Source organism: Epinephelus fuscoguttatus, linkage group LG10 (assembly GCF_011397635.1).
Source record: "Epinephelus fuscoguttatus linkage group LG10, E.fuscoguttatus.final_Chr_v1".
NCBI lineage: Eukaryota > Metazoa > Chordata > Actinopteri > Perciformes > Serranidae > Epinephelus > Epinephelus fuscoguttatus.
Genome location: NC_064761.1, coordinates 36,097,190 through 36,113,906, shown reverse-complemented (window position 1 = coordinate 36,113,906; position 16,717 = coordinate 36,097,190). Strand labels below are relative to the sequence as shown.

The following is a 16,717-nucleotide window of genomic DNA, read 5'->3' as shown; positions in this document are numbered from 1 at the left end:
TTTGAAGAGGTAGGGACAGGGACTTGACTCAAATGCACTTGTCGGAGATACAACACACTTTAAACTGAGAATTGGTACCATGGGCCAGTTTTAAAAACTTAAATATAAAACTATTAAAAGAAATACAAAAAACATTTATCTTATCAGGAGCTGCTGTGATTGGCATTATTGAAGCTTTCTTTAATCACCTACTAGCAGCAGAAATAGAGTGATTCATTCGAGATGAATTACGTAGTTCTGCATCATAAACTGAGTATTTAGCCAGTGATTGGCAGGGATTAAAAGGTGTATACAGCAGAATGTAACTGAGGATATGGGTGTGACTGCAAACAATACCATCATAGTCACAGTTAACTGAGTGATAAGTCAGTTAAATATCTGATAAACCTGTCACATAATGATTTCAGCCTTTGTTGGCTCGTCCAACACACGGCTACTGCAACACAAATCATCAAGGTGGAAGTATTTCTAAAAAGCTATCTTCTCTTTCTAATGCTTTGCCAGTTTATTTTCATTTTATTCTCTGAGGGGCAGCAATTCTACCTCATTACTGAGAATTACTATTTCCCTCTGTGTTCATGGCTATCTAATTATCTATGCCTGACAGACTGAGATGTGATTGTTGTGACAGTGTATTAGATTCAGTGGCCTGCAGTCTCCATGGTGCTGCCAAGTTTGAATCTCGCTGCTGTAGGAGAAAGTCCCTGCATGCTTTGAACGCAGACAGTACAACATTCAAGTTACAAGGACCAGCTCTTTCTTCAACCCCCGGGAGATCTGGCCAGCAAGACATCAGGGAGATTTACAATACCCTGCAAACGGCAACAATCAACATATGGAGACCCCTTTTCTCCTACATGGCTACTAAACCAGGACACTGACCCAAACCTTCTTTAAACCTTTGAAACCTCTGGTAGCCAGCTGTTTGTGCATCTTGGATAAACATCCCTCCAACGTAGGCGACCATACCTAACCTCTAAGAGCCAGTCAACCACAAAAAGTATCTGGCATGGACTTTAAACTCACTATGAACCCAATGACAATTGGTGTATCAGTATGTGTGTATTTAACGACATGTGTTTGCCTCAGACTTTTATTTCATTGTCTTTAAGCTAGAAGGTTCACCACAATGTAGTTCCACCATCTCTCATAACATTAATGTCATGTTTATCATGTTCATGTTTCACTCTCAAGACACTAAAGCTACTATCAAAAATGCAAGATTAGAAATCAGCGTGATCATTTTTATTAAGGTGCAGTGTGTCAGATTCAGGGGGATTTAGTGTCATCTAGTGGTGAGGACTACCAATTGCAACCAGCTGAAATTTATCCAGGTTGAATTCCTTCAGGTCCTGTTTATACGACAACAATTTCAACTGAAAACAGTAAACTTTATTTGCAGCGGCGTTTTGGGTGCCTGAAAATGCAGCGTTTCGAAAACGGGTTCCAGAGTGCAATTTTTTGGAAACAGCACCGTCTCCGTTGTCATGTAAACTTGCAATATGCAGGTCCTTTGAAAATGGAGAGTTTTCGCACATGCGCGTTACGGTTCCAGTCACTAGGCATGTGCGAGAAAGTTGACCATCACAACTAGTGATGGGATTTCTCGTTCACTTGTGAGAGCCGGTTCTTTGGCTCTCGTTCACTTTGAAGAGCTGGTTCACCCTATTGAATTTATCAACGCTTTGCCAGCAAAGTGTAGATTTACTGTAGCAACCCCACCGTCCGTCTAGACAAATGTTTGTGTGGTTGCCATTTTGTTTGTTTATACATCACCGCTCTGTAGAAGGAAGCGCATGTGTTCCTCTCCAAAACAAACGGGCAAGGTGATTTCAATTGGTAAAAACACTGAAAAAGCAGTTTCACGTAATGAATGAGTGTTTCTCCAGTGCTGTTTGATAAGTCCCAGACAGGCCTCTAGCCCAGTGCCTGCTAATGTCTGCTCACCTTTCTTTTCTGATAACTTCAAATCCAGAAGTTCAGGACATTTTTAATGGTAGGCAAATTATCCGCAGAGCTCTCCTCCTCTGAAAAACAAACAGACCTGGTGATTTGAATTGGTAAAAACATGTAAGAAAAGAGTTTCACATTAAAAGATTAGTGATTTTTTTCAACAATGGTATTGAGGAGAGGTCAGAGGTTCTTAAATTCATAATTTATAACTTCAGTTGGCTACTTAGTACTAACATGTTAGACTGTTAATTTGACTCGTTGCTTCTCAGGTAACAGTCACCTCATCTGCTCATCTGATTGTCCACTTATCAGAAGATCAGCAGTTCAATCCCCGGCTTCTCTAGTCCGCTTGTCGAAGTGTCCTTTGGCAAAATACTGAACGCCGTATTGCTCTATAGTTGTGCCGTTGGTGTGTGAGTGTATGTGAATGTTAAAGCTGAGTAATGGTAAAAGGTAAATGAATTTACACTTGTATGGCACCTTTATAGTCCTCCGATCATTCACAGTGCTTTTACACTACAGAGCCACATTCAGCAATTCACACACTGGTTGCCAAGGCTACCATACAAGCTGCCACCTGCTACTTATTTCAGTAGCTGCAGGTGGCACCTTGAATGGTAGCCTTGGCCAACAGTGTGTGAACATGTGCCTAAATGAGTGAATGGGACATGTAGTGTAAAAGCTCAGACTCAGGATGTCTTTAACATTTCTTAGACTTTTTCATCTGCATTCTCTTGTTTACGGTTATTATTGGCCCATTCCAGCACATTTATGTGTGTACATGGAGCAAAAACTTGAAAATGGCCGCTCTCCGTACCAAAGGTACGTACAAAGTTTGGCAAGCAAACATCCAGATGGTAGGAGCAGAATTTGGTGTTTATGGTTCCATCCTGCCTTGTATCAACGGTTCAGGCTGCTGCTGATGGTGTAATGGTGTGGGGGATATTTTCTTATTATCAACTGAGCATGGTTTAAACACCACAGCCTACCTGAGTATTGTTGCTGACCGTGTCCATCCCTTTATGACCACAGTGTACCCATCTTCTGATGGCTACTTCCAGCAGGATAATGCACCATGTCACAAAGTTCAGATCATCTCAAACTGGATTCTTGAACATGACAATGAGTTCACTGTACTCCAATGGCCTCCACAGTCACCAGATCTCAGTCCAATAGAGCACCTTTGGGATGTGCTGGAACAGGAGACTCACATCATGGATGTGCAGCCGACAAATCTGCAGCAACTGTGTGATGTCATCATGTCAATATGGACCAAAATCTCTGAGGAAAGTTTCCAGCACCTTGTTGAATCTATGTCACCAAGAATTAAGACAGTTCTGAAGGCAAAAGGGGTCCAACCAGGTACTAGCAAGGTGTACCTAATAAAGTGGCCGGTAAGTGTATATGCCAATGTCAGGGGGTATTTGAGCTGGTCTTTGTACTCATGTGTAGTTGCCTCTTTTTTTGCATTTTTATGATTCACTTACAGCACATATGTACATACTTTTTGGCTTTTCTTTGTAGTAATGTCATTTTGTGTTTTATATTGCTTGTTTTAGAGCTGCATATTTTCTGTTTTGTATGTTTGTTCTTGAGATTTTTAATCACAAGAGTTTTTTTCTGGTTTAATAAATAAAATAAAATAAAATAAAAAAATAGCGCTTTGAGTGGTGGGAAGACTAGAAAGACGCTTTACAAGTGCAAGTCCATTTACCATCTGTTTATCAGGTCTCATATACACTACACAATAGAAAACTGCATTATTCATTGGAGTCATTCATTAGCCACAGCATCGTGTACCAGTTTCTCCTTTCCCTCTTGTGTCTTGTTTGTAAAATGTTGTGTTTAGTCCTTGTAGCTGTAGTGTAAGTAAGAAATGTGTGTTTAACTAAAAGTGAACTTATGCTTGCATCTTAGTCATTTAACCTTAAAAAACCTATGTCCTCACAAAATAGCTGATTTAAGATTAATCATAATATATATATACTATACTATACATACTCACATATGAGTTATGTTGCTGAACGACTGATGTCATATTTGACTTGTGTGCATCAAGAGTTCATAATTCCCACTTAAAACCATAACACTGTGCGTTTACAAATTCCTCTACTGCTTTTCAGCTCCTTCTAAGAACAGAGGAGTGTCTAACAGCCAACAAAAGAGATGCGTCACTGCTCTCATGTGAAACCTGAAAAGTGGGTTTTAGGATTGTTTGGTATGTGAACCAAGGCAGTCTGCTCGCTCACTTTTTCATCAGAACACTTACGCCATAATGTAGTGACTTAATCATGAGTTTCTATTGACAGCTCTGGCTCAGTGAATGTCAGCTGTCAGAGGAAGCGAAGCAGCTACTGATCACTGTTGAGGTCATCGTAGATACTTTTATCACGGTTTAGAGTTTTGTTTTTTGAAGAATAACCGCAAAGTAAAAAGCGAGGTTTTTCTAATTTGATTAATGGTATTTTTTGATTCTGTTGTGGGCGCTGTGACAGCAGTGTTTGAACCTCCAGTCTGCTCAAACGGAAGTAACTTTTCTCTCAGCAATGAACCTCAGGTAAGTTTCTGAAGAACAGATAATCATCAGCACTACGCACAAAGAGCTACAGGAAGCTTGAGACTCTTTGTCTTAAGCACTCATAATATAATCTACTCTATCTTCACTGTTACTGGCTTATTAATGTCTGAAGTGTGGTGATACATAATCATATCTGTGATGAAAGAATGACTAATACCAATATGGCTCAGGTTCTTCCTTTTGTTGCCTTCTGTTTCCTGAATGTATTCTCTTATACAAACTACTCCCTATTTTTTTTTTATTTTGGAATAGATTAAACATAACAGATTGAGGTCATTAACAATTTGAAATTTACAACAACTGTAAATAGTCCTTTACAAGTCTATAGTCTTTGTCGGTGGATATATTTACCGAGGCATTATGTTCACTAAAATGTAAAACTGTACTGAGATCAGCAGGGCGAGAGGTCAGGAAGGGCAGAGTAGGTGAATATTGTTCTGGTCAGTGTTAAGAGCTGGTGGGAGCTCCAGTCCTCAGGAGGTGCTGTGGCCATAACTGAAATAAATGTCAGTAATGGGACATGCTAACATGCCCCCTTGATAACCCTAATGACATGTGCCAAGCAGTCCCCTCCAAGGATGGAAAGTGCTTTTCTTATGGCAACTGAGAATGCTTGTTATGTGTTTGTAAAGTACGCGAAAATACCATTACACCTTTTCTCACTAAACGAGTACAGTACTCAGCTAGTTTTTAAAAGGCGAGCATTACAGAGATGCTGTTATGGTCCTACCAGGATGACTTGATTGCACATATTGATAGAATTGGAAGAATAAAACAACCACACACTGCTGTCTGAAATAATCATTAGCAAATGTAATCAGAATCATAAATACTTGTTATAATATTACGGTGCACTGTTCACTGTTGTTCATTGCTTTTAAATGTATTCAAAAGTGAAACCTAAAACATAACATAAGTGTTAGGTAGGCTGTATCAATGTTGACTGTTCTAGTTTTTGTAAAGTGATAGTATGTAAAAGTGCATTTTTATTCTGCAGCCCTCAATCATCTGTTAGTCCCTTAAAAACCTGACAACCCCTGATCTAAGATTTTTGATTGCAGATGCTCTAAGATAGTTTGTTGAGCACTCTAAAAAATGTCTCCTGGGGGTTTTCCCTCACCCCACACCCACGAGGGTTGGCTGCAGAAGGTGTAACAAGAGGTAATGTTACATAGGTGACTACAGCCCTGACCTGAGAGGTTTGTTGGTAACCTAAGTGCTTTGAGATAAGTACCGCACTTCAGCTTGAGGATATACCATCCCCAAACCAATTCAGTATCAACATTGCCAAATCTATATATCGGAGAAGTTCAAATCCTCAATTAAAAAATGTAATAGTAGTCAGATGGGAAAAATATTAACTGATGATCTATATCCAAACCAATTCATTTGAGTAATGTATTTTTTTACATGGATGAATTCTTAAAAGGCAAAGAAATTAATTTCAAATTAATTAATAATATATATCCTTCCAGTGAATCCCTTAGAATGAGACTTAACTTTGAGAGTAATGTTTGTTCTTTCTGCACTTCAGATACTGAAACCAGTAGCAACGTGTGGTCATTCCCAACTATTTTGGAAACAGATGGAAGAATGTTTAAACAAAAGAATGTCATGTATTTATGAAAGAAGGATGAGACAATATGTTGACTAACACAATTATCATTATGGCCAAATATGACATGCACAAAGCAAAATTTATGAAAACACCAAACATCTTTTAAGCTTTCTGTAATGATTTTTTGTTGTACTGCAAATCCCTAAAATGTATAAAATCTAAATATGCAAACAAACTGCTCAACTGTGCAGAAATGTACAAATATCCAGACCCTGAAAATAATATGGTTAACTCTCAAATGAAGACCAAATAACTTTGTCTTGCATTACATACCTTTAATATAATATAACACCAATAAATCTTTTTTGACTAAGCTAGAATATTTTATAGAGTATAGTACTCAACTAGTTTTTAAAAGGCTTGTATGTAGTCAGTGCACCACATTGGCCTTCTCACAATTACCACAATTAACTTTTCTGCCATAAGGTCTACTTTTATAATTTTACATATAATGCTCAGTTTTTTTGACACTATCATACACCAACATGTCTCAGTTACATTATAGCATTTAGCACTGAGGTCATTACTTAGTGGTGGTGTTGTACTGGACTGTATTATATTGAGAGGTGTCTCTAATTAGAAAAGTCCAGCACAACACCATCTTTAAGACCATTGTAAAGACATTAGGCAGGGCTGTTGTGTTGGATTATATTAGACTGTATGGATGCATCTACCTGAGTGGCCACTGAGTGTACAGGACAGCTGCTGTGTACCTGAGACCAGGCAGTAAGTGTAATATGCTCAAATATGGATGCATCTACCTGAGTGGCCACTGAGTGTACAGGACAGCTGCTGTGTACCTGAGACCAGGCAGTAAGTGTAATATGCTCAAATATGGATGCATCTACCTGAGTGGCCACTGAGTGTACAGGACAGCTGCTGTGTACCTGAGACCAGGCAGTAAGTGTAATATGCTCAAAATGCTCCTCTTTGATAATACGGTGGACTTGCCTTATTACTGTAATTCTAAATTGTTAATTAAAAGTTATTAAAAGCTAAAACTTCTACCTGAAGATAGCCTAGCTCTCCTTCAGTTAACAGCTATTTTTGTTTATTGGTAAATACAGTGTTTCTGAATTAATCAAAATAAAGTTCTTTAAAGTGCAGTTCCTCATCTCAAACACTTGGTGGCGGTGTTGCTTAGAGTAGAAGCGGACAGCGCATGCGCAGTGCGATGTAAACATTTAGTAGGCCGCCGCCGTCTGTCTGAGCTCTGCAGACATTAGTGTGTACACGTATTATACGGCTGCATGGGCTGGACCCGCAGAGTCAATGGGAACTAGCTAGCTAACTCAGCGCTGGCTAGCTTTCAAGTGGAAACCTAGCTATGCTAACTTGGAGAATATAGCTGATGTATTCGGGTCAAGCGTCCGAAAACCGGTCTTTTTCTTACAACAGTGGGACTTTACTTTCGTGCATGGGAAGCAGACGACGTTTGCTGCCGTTGGTTAAAAACGCTTCAAGGTAAAGGATTGTTCTTGTGTTTTTTTCGGGCTCTGACTAAGCACTGGAGCGAACAGTAACTCAGAAAACGACTTGTAGTTATCACTGTAAGAGTCCAAGTGAATTGGGATGACAGTACAACCAAGAAGTAGACGGTTTCAACTTCTGAACTCTTGCAGCTGTTTTGTCGCACTGTTCGCTTTTTAACCGTTTGTTAGTCATGTCAGTGGACGCTTAGCATAGTGTTGGAAAACTAGTTAATTTGCTTGCTAAGGGCTCCGACTATCACCTGGAAACAAACTGTAATTTAATGAGGGATGAGATTTTTTTCTGCTTTGCTATTTTGAAATAACCAAACGTTTTAAGTGTTGAACCCGCCTGTAAGCCTCGTCAAACTCGCCATCGTTAGCGCTTTCTGCATGTAAGACACTGAACACTGTTGCATTTGATGCTACATGTCCATTTCAGCTCACCACAACAGCGAGCCATAAAAGGAGCAGAGACTTCTCCTCTGTCTATTTACTGCCTGTAAACTAAAATGTGTTTGATGGCTGGGAGCATGGTGTGTAGCCTAAGCAGAGGATTTACACTGCTCAGCCCTGTGTGGCATTGGCTGCGTGCAGGCCGAGGATATATTTAACTCAAACTGCGGAGAAGTGACTTGCAAGTTGCAACAACACCACGGCTCTGTGGCCACAGATGTAGGGGACGATTAACCCAAAGTTTAACACCTTATAAAACCTTCTTTACTCCACTACTTTTATTTCATAACTTTAGTTACAAGTTACTTTACAAATTAGGTTTATTAAGACTGTAAATCAACCCATAAGTTCTGATATATTACGAAAGATATACATTAAAATTAGCCCCTTCTTTGCCATCTGCAACATAAAAGTGATGCACACATTAATGTTTCAATAAATATAACCAATATTGTAACACATTTTATTCTGTGGTAGGGTACGAGAGTTTCAGGGTACAATAACCATCTGGGTTTGTGCCTTAAAGGAATGAAATCAAAAATTTTTTTTAAATTTTTTTTGTTTTTGGTTGACTCTTTAGTACTATAATTGAAACTTTAATCTTTTTTTTTTTAAGTATGTGTTTTGAAAACAATAAAAGAACTTTTGTATTTTTCCTCAAGTAAGTTTTTGAATGCATGACTTTTACTTGTAACCAGGTGTTTCTACACTGTGGTGTTGCTACTTTTACTTGAAGGAACATTGTGTAAGATTGAAGGAGATGTAGTGGTGTGTAGCGGTGAGTATTGCATAAAGCAACGAGCTTAACTTCTCTCAACGAGATCATTGGTTTTTACCAGGAGCTGAATTATCCGCAGAGGTCTTTTCCTCTCCAAAACAAACAGACCAAACACACCAAACAAAGCAGTTTGCTGCAACAAGGTTCTGCTAATGTGGGCTCACCTTTTGTCTGATTTATTTTTTCAGGAGTTCTTTACCAGGAGCCGACTTATCCACAGTTGTCTCCTCCTCTCCAAAACAAACAGACCCGGTGATTTACACTAAGGAAAACACAGAGTAAAGCAGTGCTTGTTACAAATCAGTGTTTCTCCAATGTAGATGGCTTGTTGGAGACAGTCTGCATCATATAACTTAGGATCTAGACGTTCAGGAGGTTTTTACCGTGAGCCAAATTATCCGCAGAGATCTCTTCCTCTGCAAAACAAACAGACCAGGTGATTAAAACCAGTAAAAACACTGAATGAAGCAGTTGCATGTTAGAAAATGTGGTGTTTTTCCAATGCTGCTTGTCAACGAGGGGCTTTTAACTATGGTAGCCGCCACTAAATGCGAAAAGCCCTTTCTAGAGCCAGTATTTGGTTTGTCCGTTCTGGGCATGGTGGATCTCTGTAGACAAGGACAAGGACCCGCTCTCTACGTAGATATAAATGGCTCATTCCAAGGTAACGAAAACACAGCAATGCTTATTTTCAGGTGATTATACACCAAAGAAAACATACTTATATATTCTATTCCATTTCTGCCAATATATCCGCCTGAACCCTACACACTGGACCTTTTTAAGTAAAAGATATGAGTACTTCTACCACTAATTTAGCTCATCCTTTGACTCAATGTATTCAGTTTCAGTACACCTCTGCAACTCTGCATTTCTGTGATCAGAATTCACCCAGAGTGCTTAAATTAGCATGTGTAGGTTAGCGACTCATGCGATTTGTAAAATGAGTTTCCTGGGAGGTAACTAACACTGAACTTCTCTTTTTTGTCAAGTGTTTTTCTGGAAGTTGTATCTGTGAGAATACAGAAAGAGTTACCACAGAAACTTTAATCTGACCACCAACCTCAGAGGAACATTACAGAATGAGTTATAATAGCCCACATGTTTTGGGACTTGTATTTTGGGGTTATCACACACAGAGAAAGTTTTGGTTGAGTGGTTACAAGAGGCTGTAGTGACATCTGTCAAACTAGTGAGTGCAAGTGAATGGAGTGAGCTTTTCAAGTGGCCCAATACCACATATGGGCATATTGCACAGATCTAGAGGTGGTCTGTGGAGGACCATATGCCAGTCACTGATGTAGACAATGGAGCTTACACACACTTTCACAGAGTGCTTAGTGGCCGGTGTTTTAGACTGGCTCTCACTCCCTCAGAATAAACTAACCAAGGCTGAGATATATGTTTAACATTATCGATTGAAACATTTCCTACACTACTGTAAGGCTACTTTCTGCAGTGCTGGTTTTGCAGGCCAAGTGTAAATTACTAGCCAGTGGTTGCAGCTCTCATTATGTGGCTGCATAATGAAGAATAGCCTTCAGTGGGACCATTGAAATGCTGATTGTACACTGGGAAAATCTGAGCTTCCCCCTGTGTGTGAAGTGAAAGGCCTTTCTACCTCAGTGTGAGCGTGTTATTGTAAGTCAGGCCTGTGTTTTAATACCCTCACACAGCACATGGACAGCATGTTTCCCTGAAGATGGCCATGCTCTCTCCTGCTGGGCCACACAGTTTGTCCTCATTCATTGCCTAGAAATGGTATGCGAGGAAAGAGAAGCAAAAGAGAGAAAGGCGAGATGAATCTGTCTTGTCACCTCACATGACGATGATAAACACCTTGTAGTCTGAACCTTGTAGTTTTACATTTGTCCTGGGTCTTTTAAGAGTCTGTTTTACAGCACCCTGAGATATCTGTTGGGTGGCGTGCATTTTGAATTAGGAGAAAGGAAATGCTTCTCTGCTCTTTCTCAGTTCCCCAATCGTCTTGAAGTTGTTTCGCCGGGGCTTTTTTATTCGTGCTTCGCTGTGGGTTTCATTAGCTATGCGCACTGCATCTCAGGGCCCCCTTTGAGTTCTTTGGCAAACAAAAGCAGAAACAATCTCTGTATCCAGGATTTATAGGGACGCCTTGCTTCAGTTGGCTGGGCTTGCTAGAAGGAATGTATTCTAAGGCCACCTGGACACTGGCATCTCTCAAAGCGTGGTCTTCCCCTGTCCTGACTAAGTTGATTTTAGATCTGATCACATTTTGCTCCCAGAATGCTGCATTTGGGTTGTTTTTAATCTGCGATAAAAAAAAACAGCTGCAATAAATCATACTGCTGTTTGTTTTGTCGAAGTTTTATGAATCAGGAAATTAACTAAGATCATTATTTATGAGGCTAATCATTAATCAGACCTAATAAGAGCACACTTTAACAAGGCAAGGTCCAGACCTTAACCTCCACTTGGCCCCACGTGGTGTTTAGTCTACGTGGTCATCTTTTCTCTCCCCCATTTAGTTCTGCATGGTGTCCCACATTGGGAGTCGGTCTGTGAAGAAACCTCATGTTTTCTTCTTTGCTCTCAAAGAGGAAGACTGCAGACACAATGCTAGCCTGGATCAGTGGTGCAAAAAAGAGTTGGGTAGGGGGGAAGAAACATTGGTGTAAGATACAAACTGGGGAGCGCAGTTTTTCAGAATCAGATTGTTCTTTTTTAAATATTCCCATATCTAATTTTTGATCCTTTTTACATTTTTATAATTCAGTTAGATGCAGTTATCTATAACTGGGTTAATGTGTCTGTCAGGAAGATTAGATGTCCTAATACTCTGTCAGATCTGTGTAATACAAACAAAAGGATGTATTAATTAACTGGATGACCGTGTACGCTTTTACTTTTCTGCTGTTGAAGTGGGAAAATGTGCTGATCAACATCTGTGTCAGGTTGCACTGCACACACCCAATCGATATTCTGGCTCTGTGCAGGAGCAGGATGTGTCCGTTAGTGGTGTGGATCCTGTTATTTTTGGTAATGGCAGTCAGAGTGGGTAAACTGCGTTTTCACAATCATTGAATTAGTGTTTGTGTGAGCAGTGTACTGAGTTGTATGGGAAAAAAAGTTTAACTCATGAAGGTCTTTTTCTTAAAAGACAGAGATAAAGACAGATGATCATCTGTTATATAGATAAATCACACTTTAATTGTCTAATTATAGGTGATGTGTGAGACAGTGAGCCACATGGTACTGGGAAGGTCAGTAAATATGCCCCCCACAGTGAAAGCTCAGGAACAGGGTGTTGTCATGAAAACAGTAAAAGTTCAGTGTACCCGCTTCTTGTTTTGTTCCATTTCAGAATAGACTGGGCACAGGCACAATGCCAGGAGACCCCAGAGGTAGAGCATGCATCATAATATACAGTAGCTTTTACTATACATAATGTAAGTGAATTCATAATTCACCAACATATATGTTTTCTTTGATTTTTTATTATTATTTTTTTTTTTTTAGCATTTTTGTCTTTATCACAGTAGATTTGAGTTACCAATGGCAACAACAAGCACGGCTGAAAGCAAAATTATTACCGACTCTGCGGTGGTTTCAAAAAGGGGAGTAGCTTCAGTAGTGTGGAACAAACTGTGGTGTCCTGAATGTTTTATGAACAGCCCCAGATTTCTCAGACTCTTTTAGTGAGTTACCACTCAGAGGGAACTCATTCAGCGGCTCCCCTGGCAGCAGCACAGTGTCTCTCCCTCTGCTCTGTCGCTGTACGCACACCGGAGTCAGTGTCGTCAAGTGATTTTGTCATGAACCTTTGGTAATGTGAAATAGTTGTGGTATCATAACAACCTCCACAGGTTACAGCGTGATGATTAGAGGAGAAATGGCAGAGCATAAAGGTCCAGGTGGGACAAAAACCCCAACTCAATCATTTAGGATTTTGCTAAAAGAAGGAAATCACCTGTTGATTTATACATATAGATCCCAGGGGACATTTTTCGTATTAGGGAGCTGTTTAAATGTGTAATAAATGGTAGATTAATATTGTAACAGAATCTGAATCTCACTCTGAGTTACTGTTGTTCACAAACTAAAGAAATGAGAGATCATTTTTGTTTAGTTTTACTAAATATTTGAAGGCAAACTGTAAAACTATATCACTTATTTAGTTGCAATTCTATGTCCTTAAATTAATTATATATATTACTAATTTGTCATATTGTCAAGAATATCATCATTGCAAAAATACCATATTATTATTTTAGGGCCATTTTGCCCACCCCTGATGTTAAAACACTTTCACAGATAGGACACACATCTTTGTTTAGTGAACATCCTTTATACTAAGAAACAATCAATCTTAAAAAGCCAGGCTTTTCAACTATGCAATACACCTGTTTTTGCAGAGTGTATTTTATTGTTGGTTGCCCAGCAGTCTCTTTCAGTGCTGCTGGACATGATGATCTCGATAATGAAAAATTCACCACAATCATCTTACTGTGAATGTTTTTTACTGTGATCTACCATGGAACTGTATATTGTCTGATCCTTAGTTCATACACACATTTCTCAAAATTTAGAGGAAATTTAATTAAAATTTCTTCTTCATCCAAAGCGTGATTTCTTTGCCGCCTGGCTCTAGGGAGGTTGCAGACATGCAGGATTTCATGACAATTTGTTTCAGGTTTAAATGCTTTCAACTTAAAGCTCTGCAGTGTAATGACAAGAGAATGTGGGTCAGGACTAATTTTTACAGTCTCTGTGGGATTATATATCTGTCAGTGTGGGAAAAATCCCATGTTAAAGTATCAAACAGATTCCATTGAACCTCACCGTAATAAAAGATATAATAAAACTTTTTTTTCCAGATCTACCCATTGAGGATTTAGCCAGTGTCTGCTTCCAATCATTAGTGTTTAACCCACATAACCTCACATTATTCTTAATCATATTGTATTTAAAGACATTCAACAATAACGTTAAAACAGTATTCACCTCTTTGCTGTGTGCTGTGTGGTAACTGTAAAGTCACTGAGTGAAACTGTCTGAATACAGGCCGCTTAAAAAAAAAAAAAACCTTAGCTAAGATATTTTCAGTCTGTACTGTAGCACATTCCTATCACCACATTTACCACAATCTTTTTCTCCACCTCCTTTGTTTTTCTCTCCTTCTCCGCTTTGTCTTTGACCCTCTGTAGAACTGATACTCAGAGAAATGACTCATTATTTTTTTTACGGAATAAGATGCATGAAATGATTGGCTGATATCCAGACTTCCTGTTGGGTTGAAACTAAAGGCAAAGTCAGTTTTTTCTCAGGTGCAAGAGTTTTTTCGCTGAGCGCAGAGATCCACTTCCCGTTGTACAGAGACTTTAAGAAGTCCTATCTTAGGTGGAGCACTTTGACCCTTCCTGACAGTGTGATCAGCATATGACTACAGGGCAGTGTGTCATTAAAACGGTCGAAGGTTCAGAAAGGTGGATTACCGTCATGTTGGGACGTGTCACTCACAGTCAAACGTGATAGTTTTTTCCTTCTTTTTGTGGTGTTCTCTTGGATACACACTGGATTTTCTCATGGAGTATATAAGCAGCTACGATTTGGAATAGCAGGTAGGAATGCATAGAAGATGCCCTGCATTCACTTTATGGACTGTTGGTGCAGGGGATTGGTTTTACCATCAGTATTGTTCAGCAGGTACTTACATTCTCTCTGTAGCGGCTTGTTTTGATGACAGCAGATTGGCTATTAAGGAGCACCGATCCAAGTACTTGTTTTTCATGCTGTTGTTGGCGGTATACCACAAAATGTAAAACCTACATCACTCTGTCAAGTGTCAGCAGGTTACTGTAACGGAATGCTCGATGATTCATTGTGGTGTCTGGTGGTTGTGTGGCCTGTGGTGAACAAGAAGCACCTCCTTAATGAAACTGGTATATTACATTTGACAGAAAATACTAGATTGTGCTTCTGCAGATGGGAAGAGTTACCAGTAAAGAAATGTGTTGAAAAATCTGCATAGAACATCTTGCTTTTTAAAGTGAACGCACTGACAGAAAGTTAATAGTAAGTGATTGTCATTTAATCCATACTCAAAGCACAGGGAGACAAGCATGTCATTTAAAGTATTGATTTGGTATCAGAAAGCCACAAATGAATTTGCTGATGCTAAGTTTGAAACTGAGGAGCTGTATTGATCCATCTGATACTTAATGCTGGATCCATGCTGTCATAGATCTGGCAGGAATGATGTTTAAATAAATATTTAATGCATCATAAAGAATGTAAGCATCACATCATTGACAGGGAGAGTTTTTAAGGGGACCTACTATGCTCGTTTTCAGGTTTATGCTTGACTTAAGGTTTCTACTAGAAAATGTCTACAGGCTTTAATAGTCAAAGAACACTTTATTTTCCTGTACCTGTACTCACCCTCTGTCTGAAACACTCTGTTTCCAGTCTGCTCTCAATGGTCAGTGTTTCCGGGTTGTCCATATCTCGGTGTGTCTATACCGTCATTGCAGCTGGGGAATGACTGTAAAGAAGAACAGCAGCACTTTTTCCTGTGAAACATCACAAATAAAAGCTTCTAAACACAATCAGACATGTTCCAGCAGGAATATGATCCGAAATCGGGGAGAGATTTCCAACATTGGCAACCAAGTTAATGGGTTCATCCAAATACCTTATCTGGCATCCACGTTTCCCCCACTTGCGTCTGTTCCTCCTCCACCCTTGTAAGACACGGGGGGAGATGCAAGGATTAGATGGGAGGAGAGCGGAAACGAGGAAATATGTCTTTAGGGAAATGAGATGTCTGTGAAACTCTGGCGATGTTGTGATGTATCAGAGCAGTCTAATCAGCTGCAGTGCTGCACCATCCAATGAATGGTGATATTCTCACTACCCTCCTCTGAAAGTCCTCCTCTCTCCTCGACTCAGCTCCTTATTTAAGATGGTGGGTCGCAATCAGTTTTCAGGTCAAGTGATCGAGGATAGAGGAGTCAAGGAGGGATAGTGGGATGAACCCAACATATTTCCCTGACATTAGCATGTAGCTTCATTTAGCAGTGTAGTCTACAAAATGTAAAGACTTGGAGTAGCAGGTAGGGCTGGGCGATATGGACAAAAATTCACGGTATCTCGGTATTTTCAGGCTGAATGGCGATACACGATATATATCCCAGTATTTTCTAAGACGTGGGCTACATGTTCAGTTGCAAGCCCATTATTTTTGCTGCATGTGTTTTTCCACAGCAGGGCAGGTGAAAGAAGTTTACCTGTTGGGGGTGAGCTGTTTGCAGAGGTGCAGTAACAGTCTGTTGTCTGCAGCTCTTCATCAACATCTCACTGTGGCTTTTACTCTTCCTTCCTGCCGCATGATTACACTTCACTATCAATGAATTAAGCGGTATCCTCCATTCTCCACAGGTGGCGACAGACAAGGTTGCTGGAAAGCTGAGTTCTACTCTCTCATGGGTGAAGAACTCGGTGTCCCACACGGTCAGTCAGATGGCTAGCCAGGTGGCCACGCCCACGTCCCTGCAGACCACTACCACCTCCTCTTCTACGTCTCTGTCCTCGCCTGCCCTCTCCCCATCCTCGCCGGCGCAGCTCAGTCCAGACGATGTGGAGCTGCTTGCCAAGCTGGAGGAGCAGAACAGGTAAGTAGTCTGGCTCATAAGCTTCTCCCGCCCATCAGCTTAACAGTGTTTGATCGGTGGTTGTTTGGTAGCGTCTAGACTTTGTTCAAAGGCTGGCTCGATACCATGTGTACGGTAGTTACACTGGGATAGTCTGACTAATTGGCAGACACTCATAAGCAGGACTGTACTGAATGTTGAACACATCATCACTGCTCAGTGTGACCATCTACCTCA

At 40.0% G+C, this 16,717-nt stretch overlaps 1 protein-coding gene and 1 long non-coding RNA gene across 9 annotated transcripts in view; one reads left to right on the top strand and one right to left on the bottom strand.

Annotated features, from left to right (window-relative positions):
- Window positions 1-1,809: 1,809 nt before the first annotated feature.
- Window positions 1,810-16,717, bottom strand: part of LOC125896144 (uncharacterized) — a 24,234-nt gene continuing 9,326 nt past the window's right edge. Inside the window, exons 3-10 of one of the 4 annotated variants that reach the window (XR_007450242.1) lie at window positions 15,523-15,571; window positions 15,270-15,372; window positions 14,543-14,734; window positions 11,291-11,452; window positions 10,519-10,604; window positions 9,236-9,268; window positions 9,017-9,114; window positions 1,810-2,027 (exon numbers count right to left, since the gene is read on the bottom strand). This is a non-coding gene — a long non-coding RNA (uncharacterized LOC125896144). The remainder of the gene's footprint in view (window positions 2,028-9,016; window positions 9,115-9,235; window positions 9,269-10,518; window positions 10,605-11,290; window positions 11,453-14,542; window positions 14,735-15,269; window positions 15,373-15,522; window positions 15,572-16,717) is intronic. The other 3 variants (XR_007450241.1, XR_007450243.1, XR_007450244.1) reach the window with 3 other exon arrangements.
- evi5b (ecotropic viral integration site 5b) overlaps window positions 4,284-16,717 on the top strand; it is a 43,005-nt gene continuing 30,571 nt past the window's right edge. Inside the window, exons 1-2 of one of the 5 annotated variants that reach the window (XM_049588487.1) lie at window positions 4,284-4,510; window positions 16,269-16,501. In XM_049588487.1, coding sequence (XP_049444444.1) covers window positions 4,412-4,510; window positions 16,269-16,501 — 332 coding nt within the window. In that variant the 5' untranslated portion in view covers window positions 4,284-4,411. Of the gene's footprint in view, window positions 4,511-7,354; window positions 7,614-14,194; window positions 14,450-16,268; window positions 16,502-16,717 lie in introns of those variants that run through there. The other 4 variants (XM_049588488.1, XM_049588491.1, XM_049588489.1 and 1 more) reach the window with 4 other exon arrangements.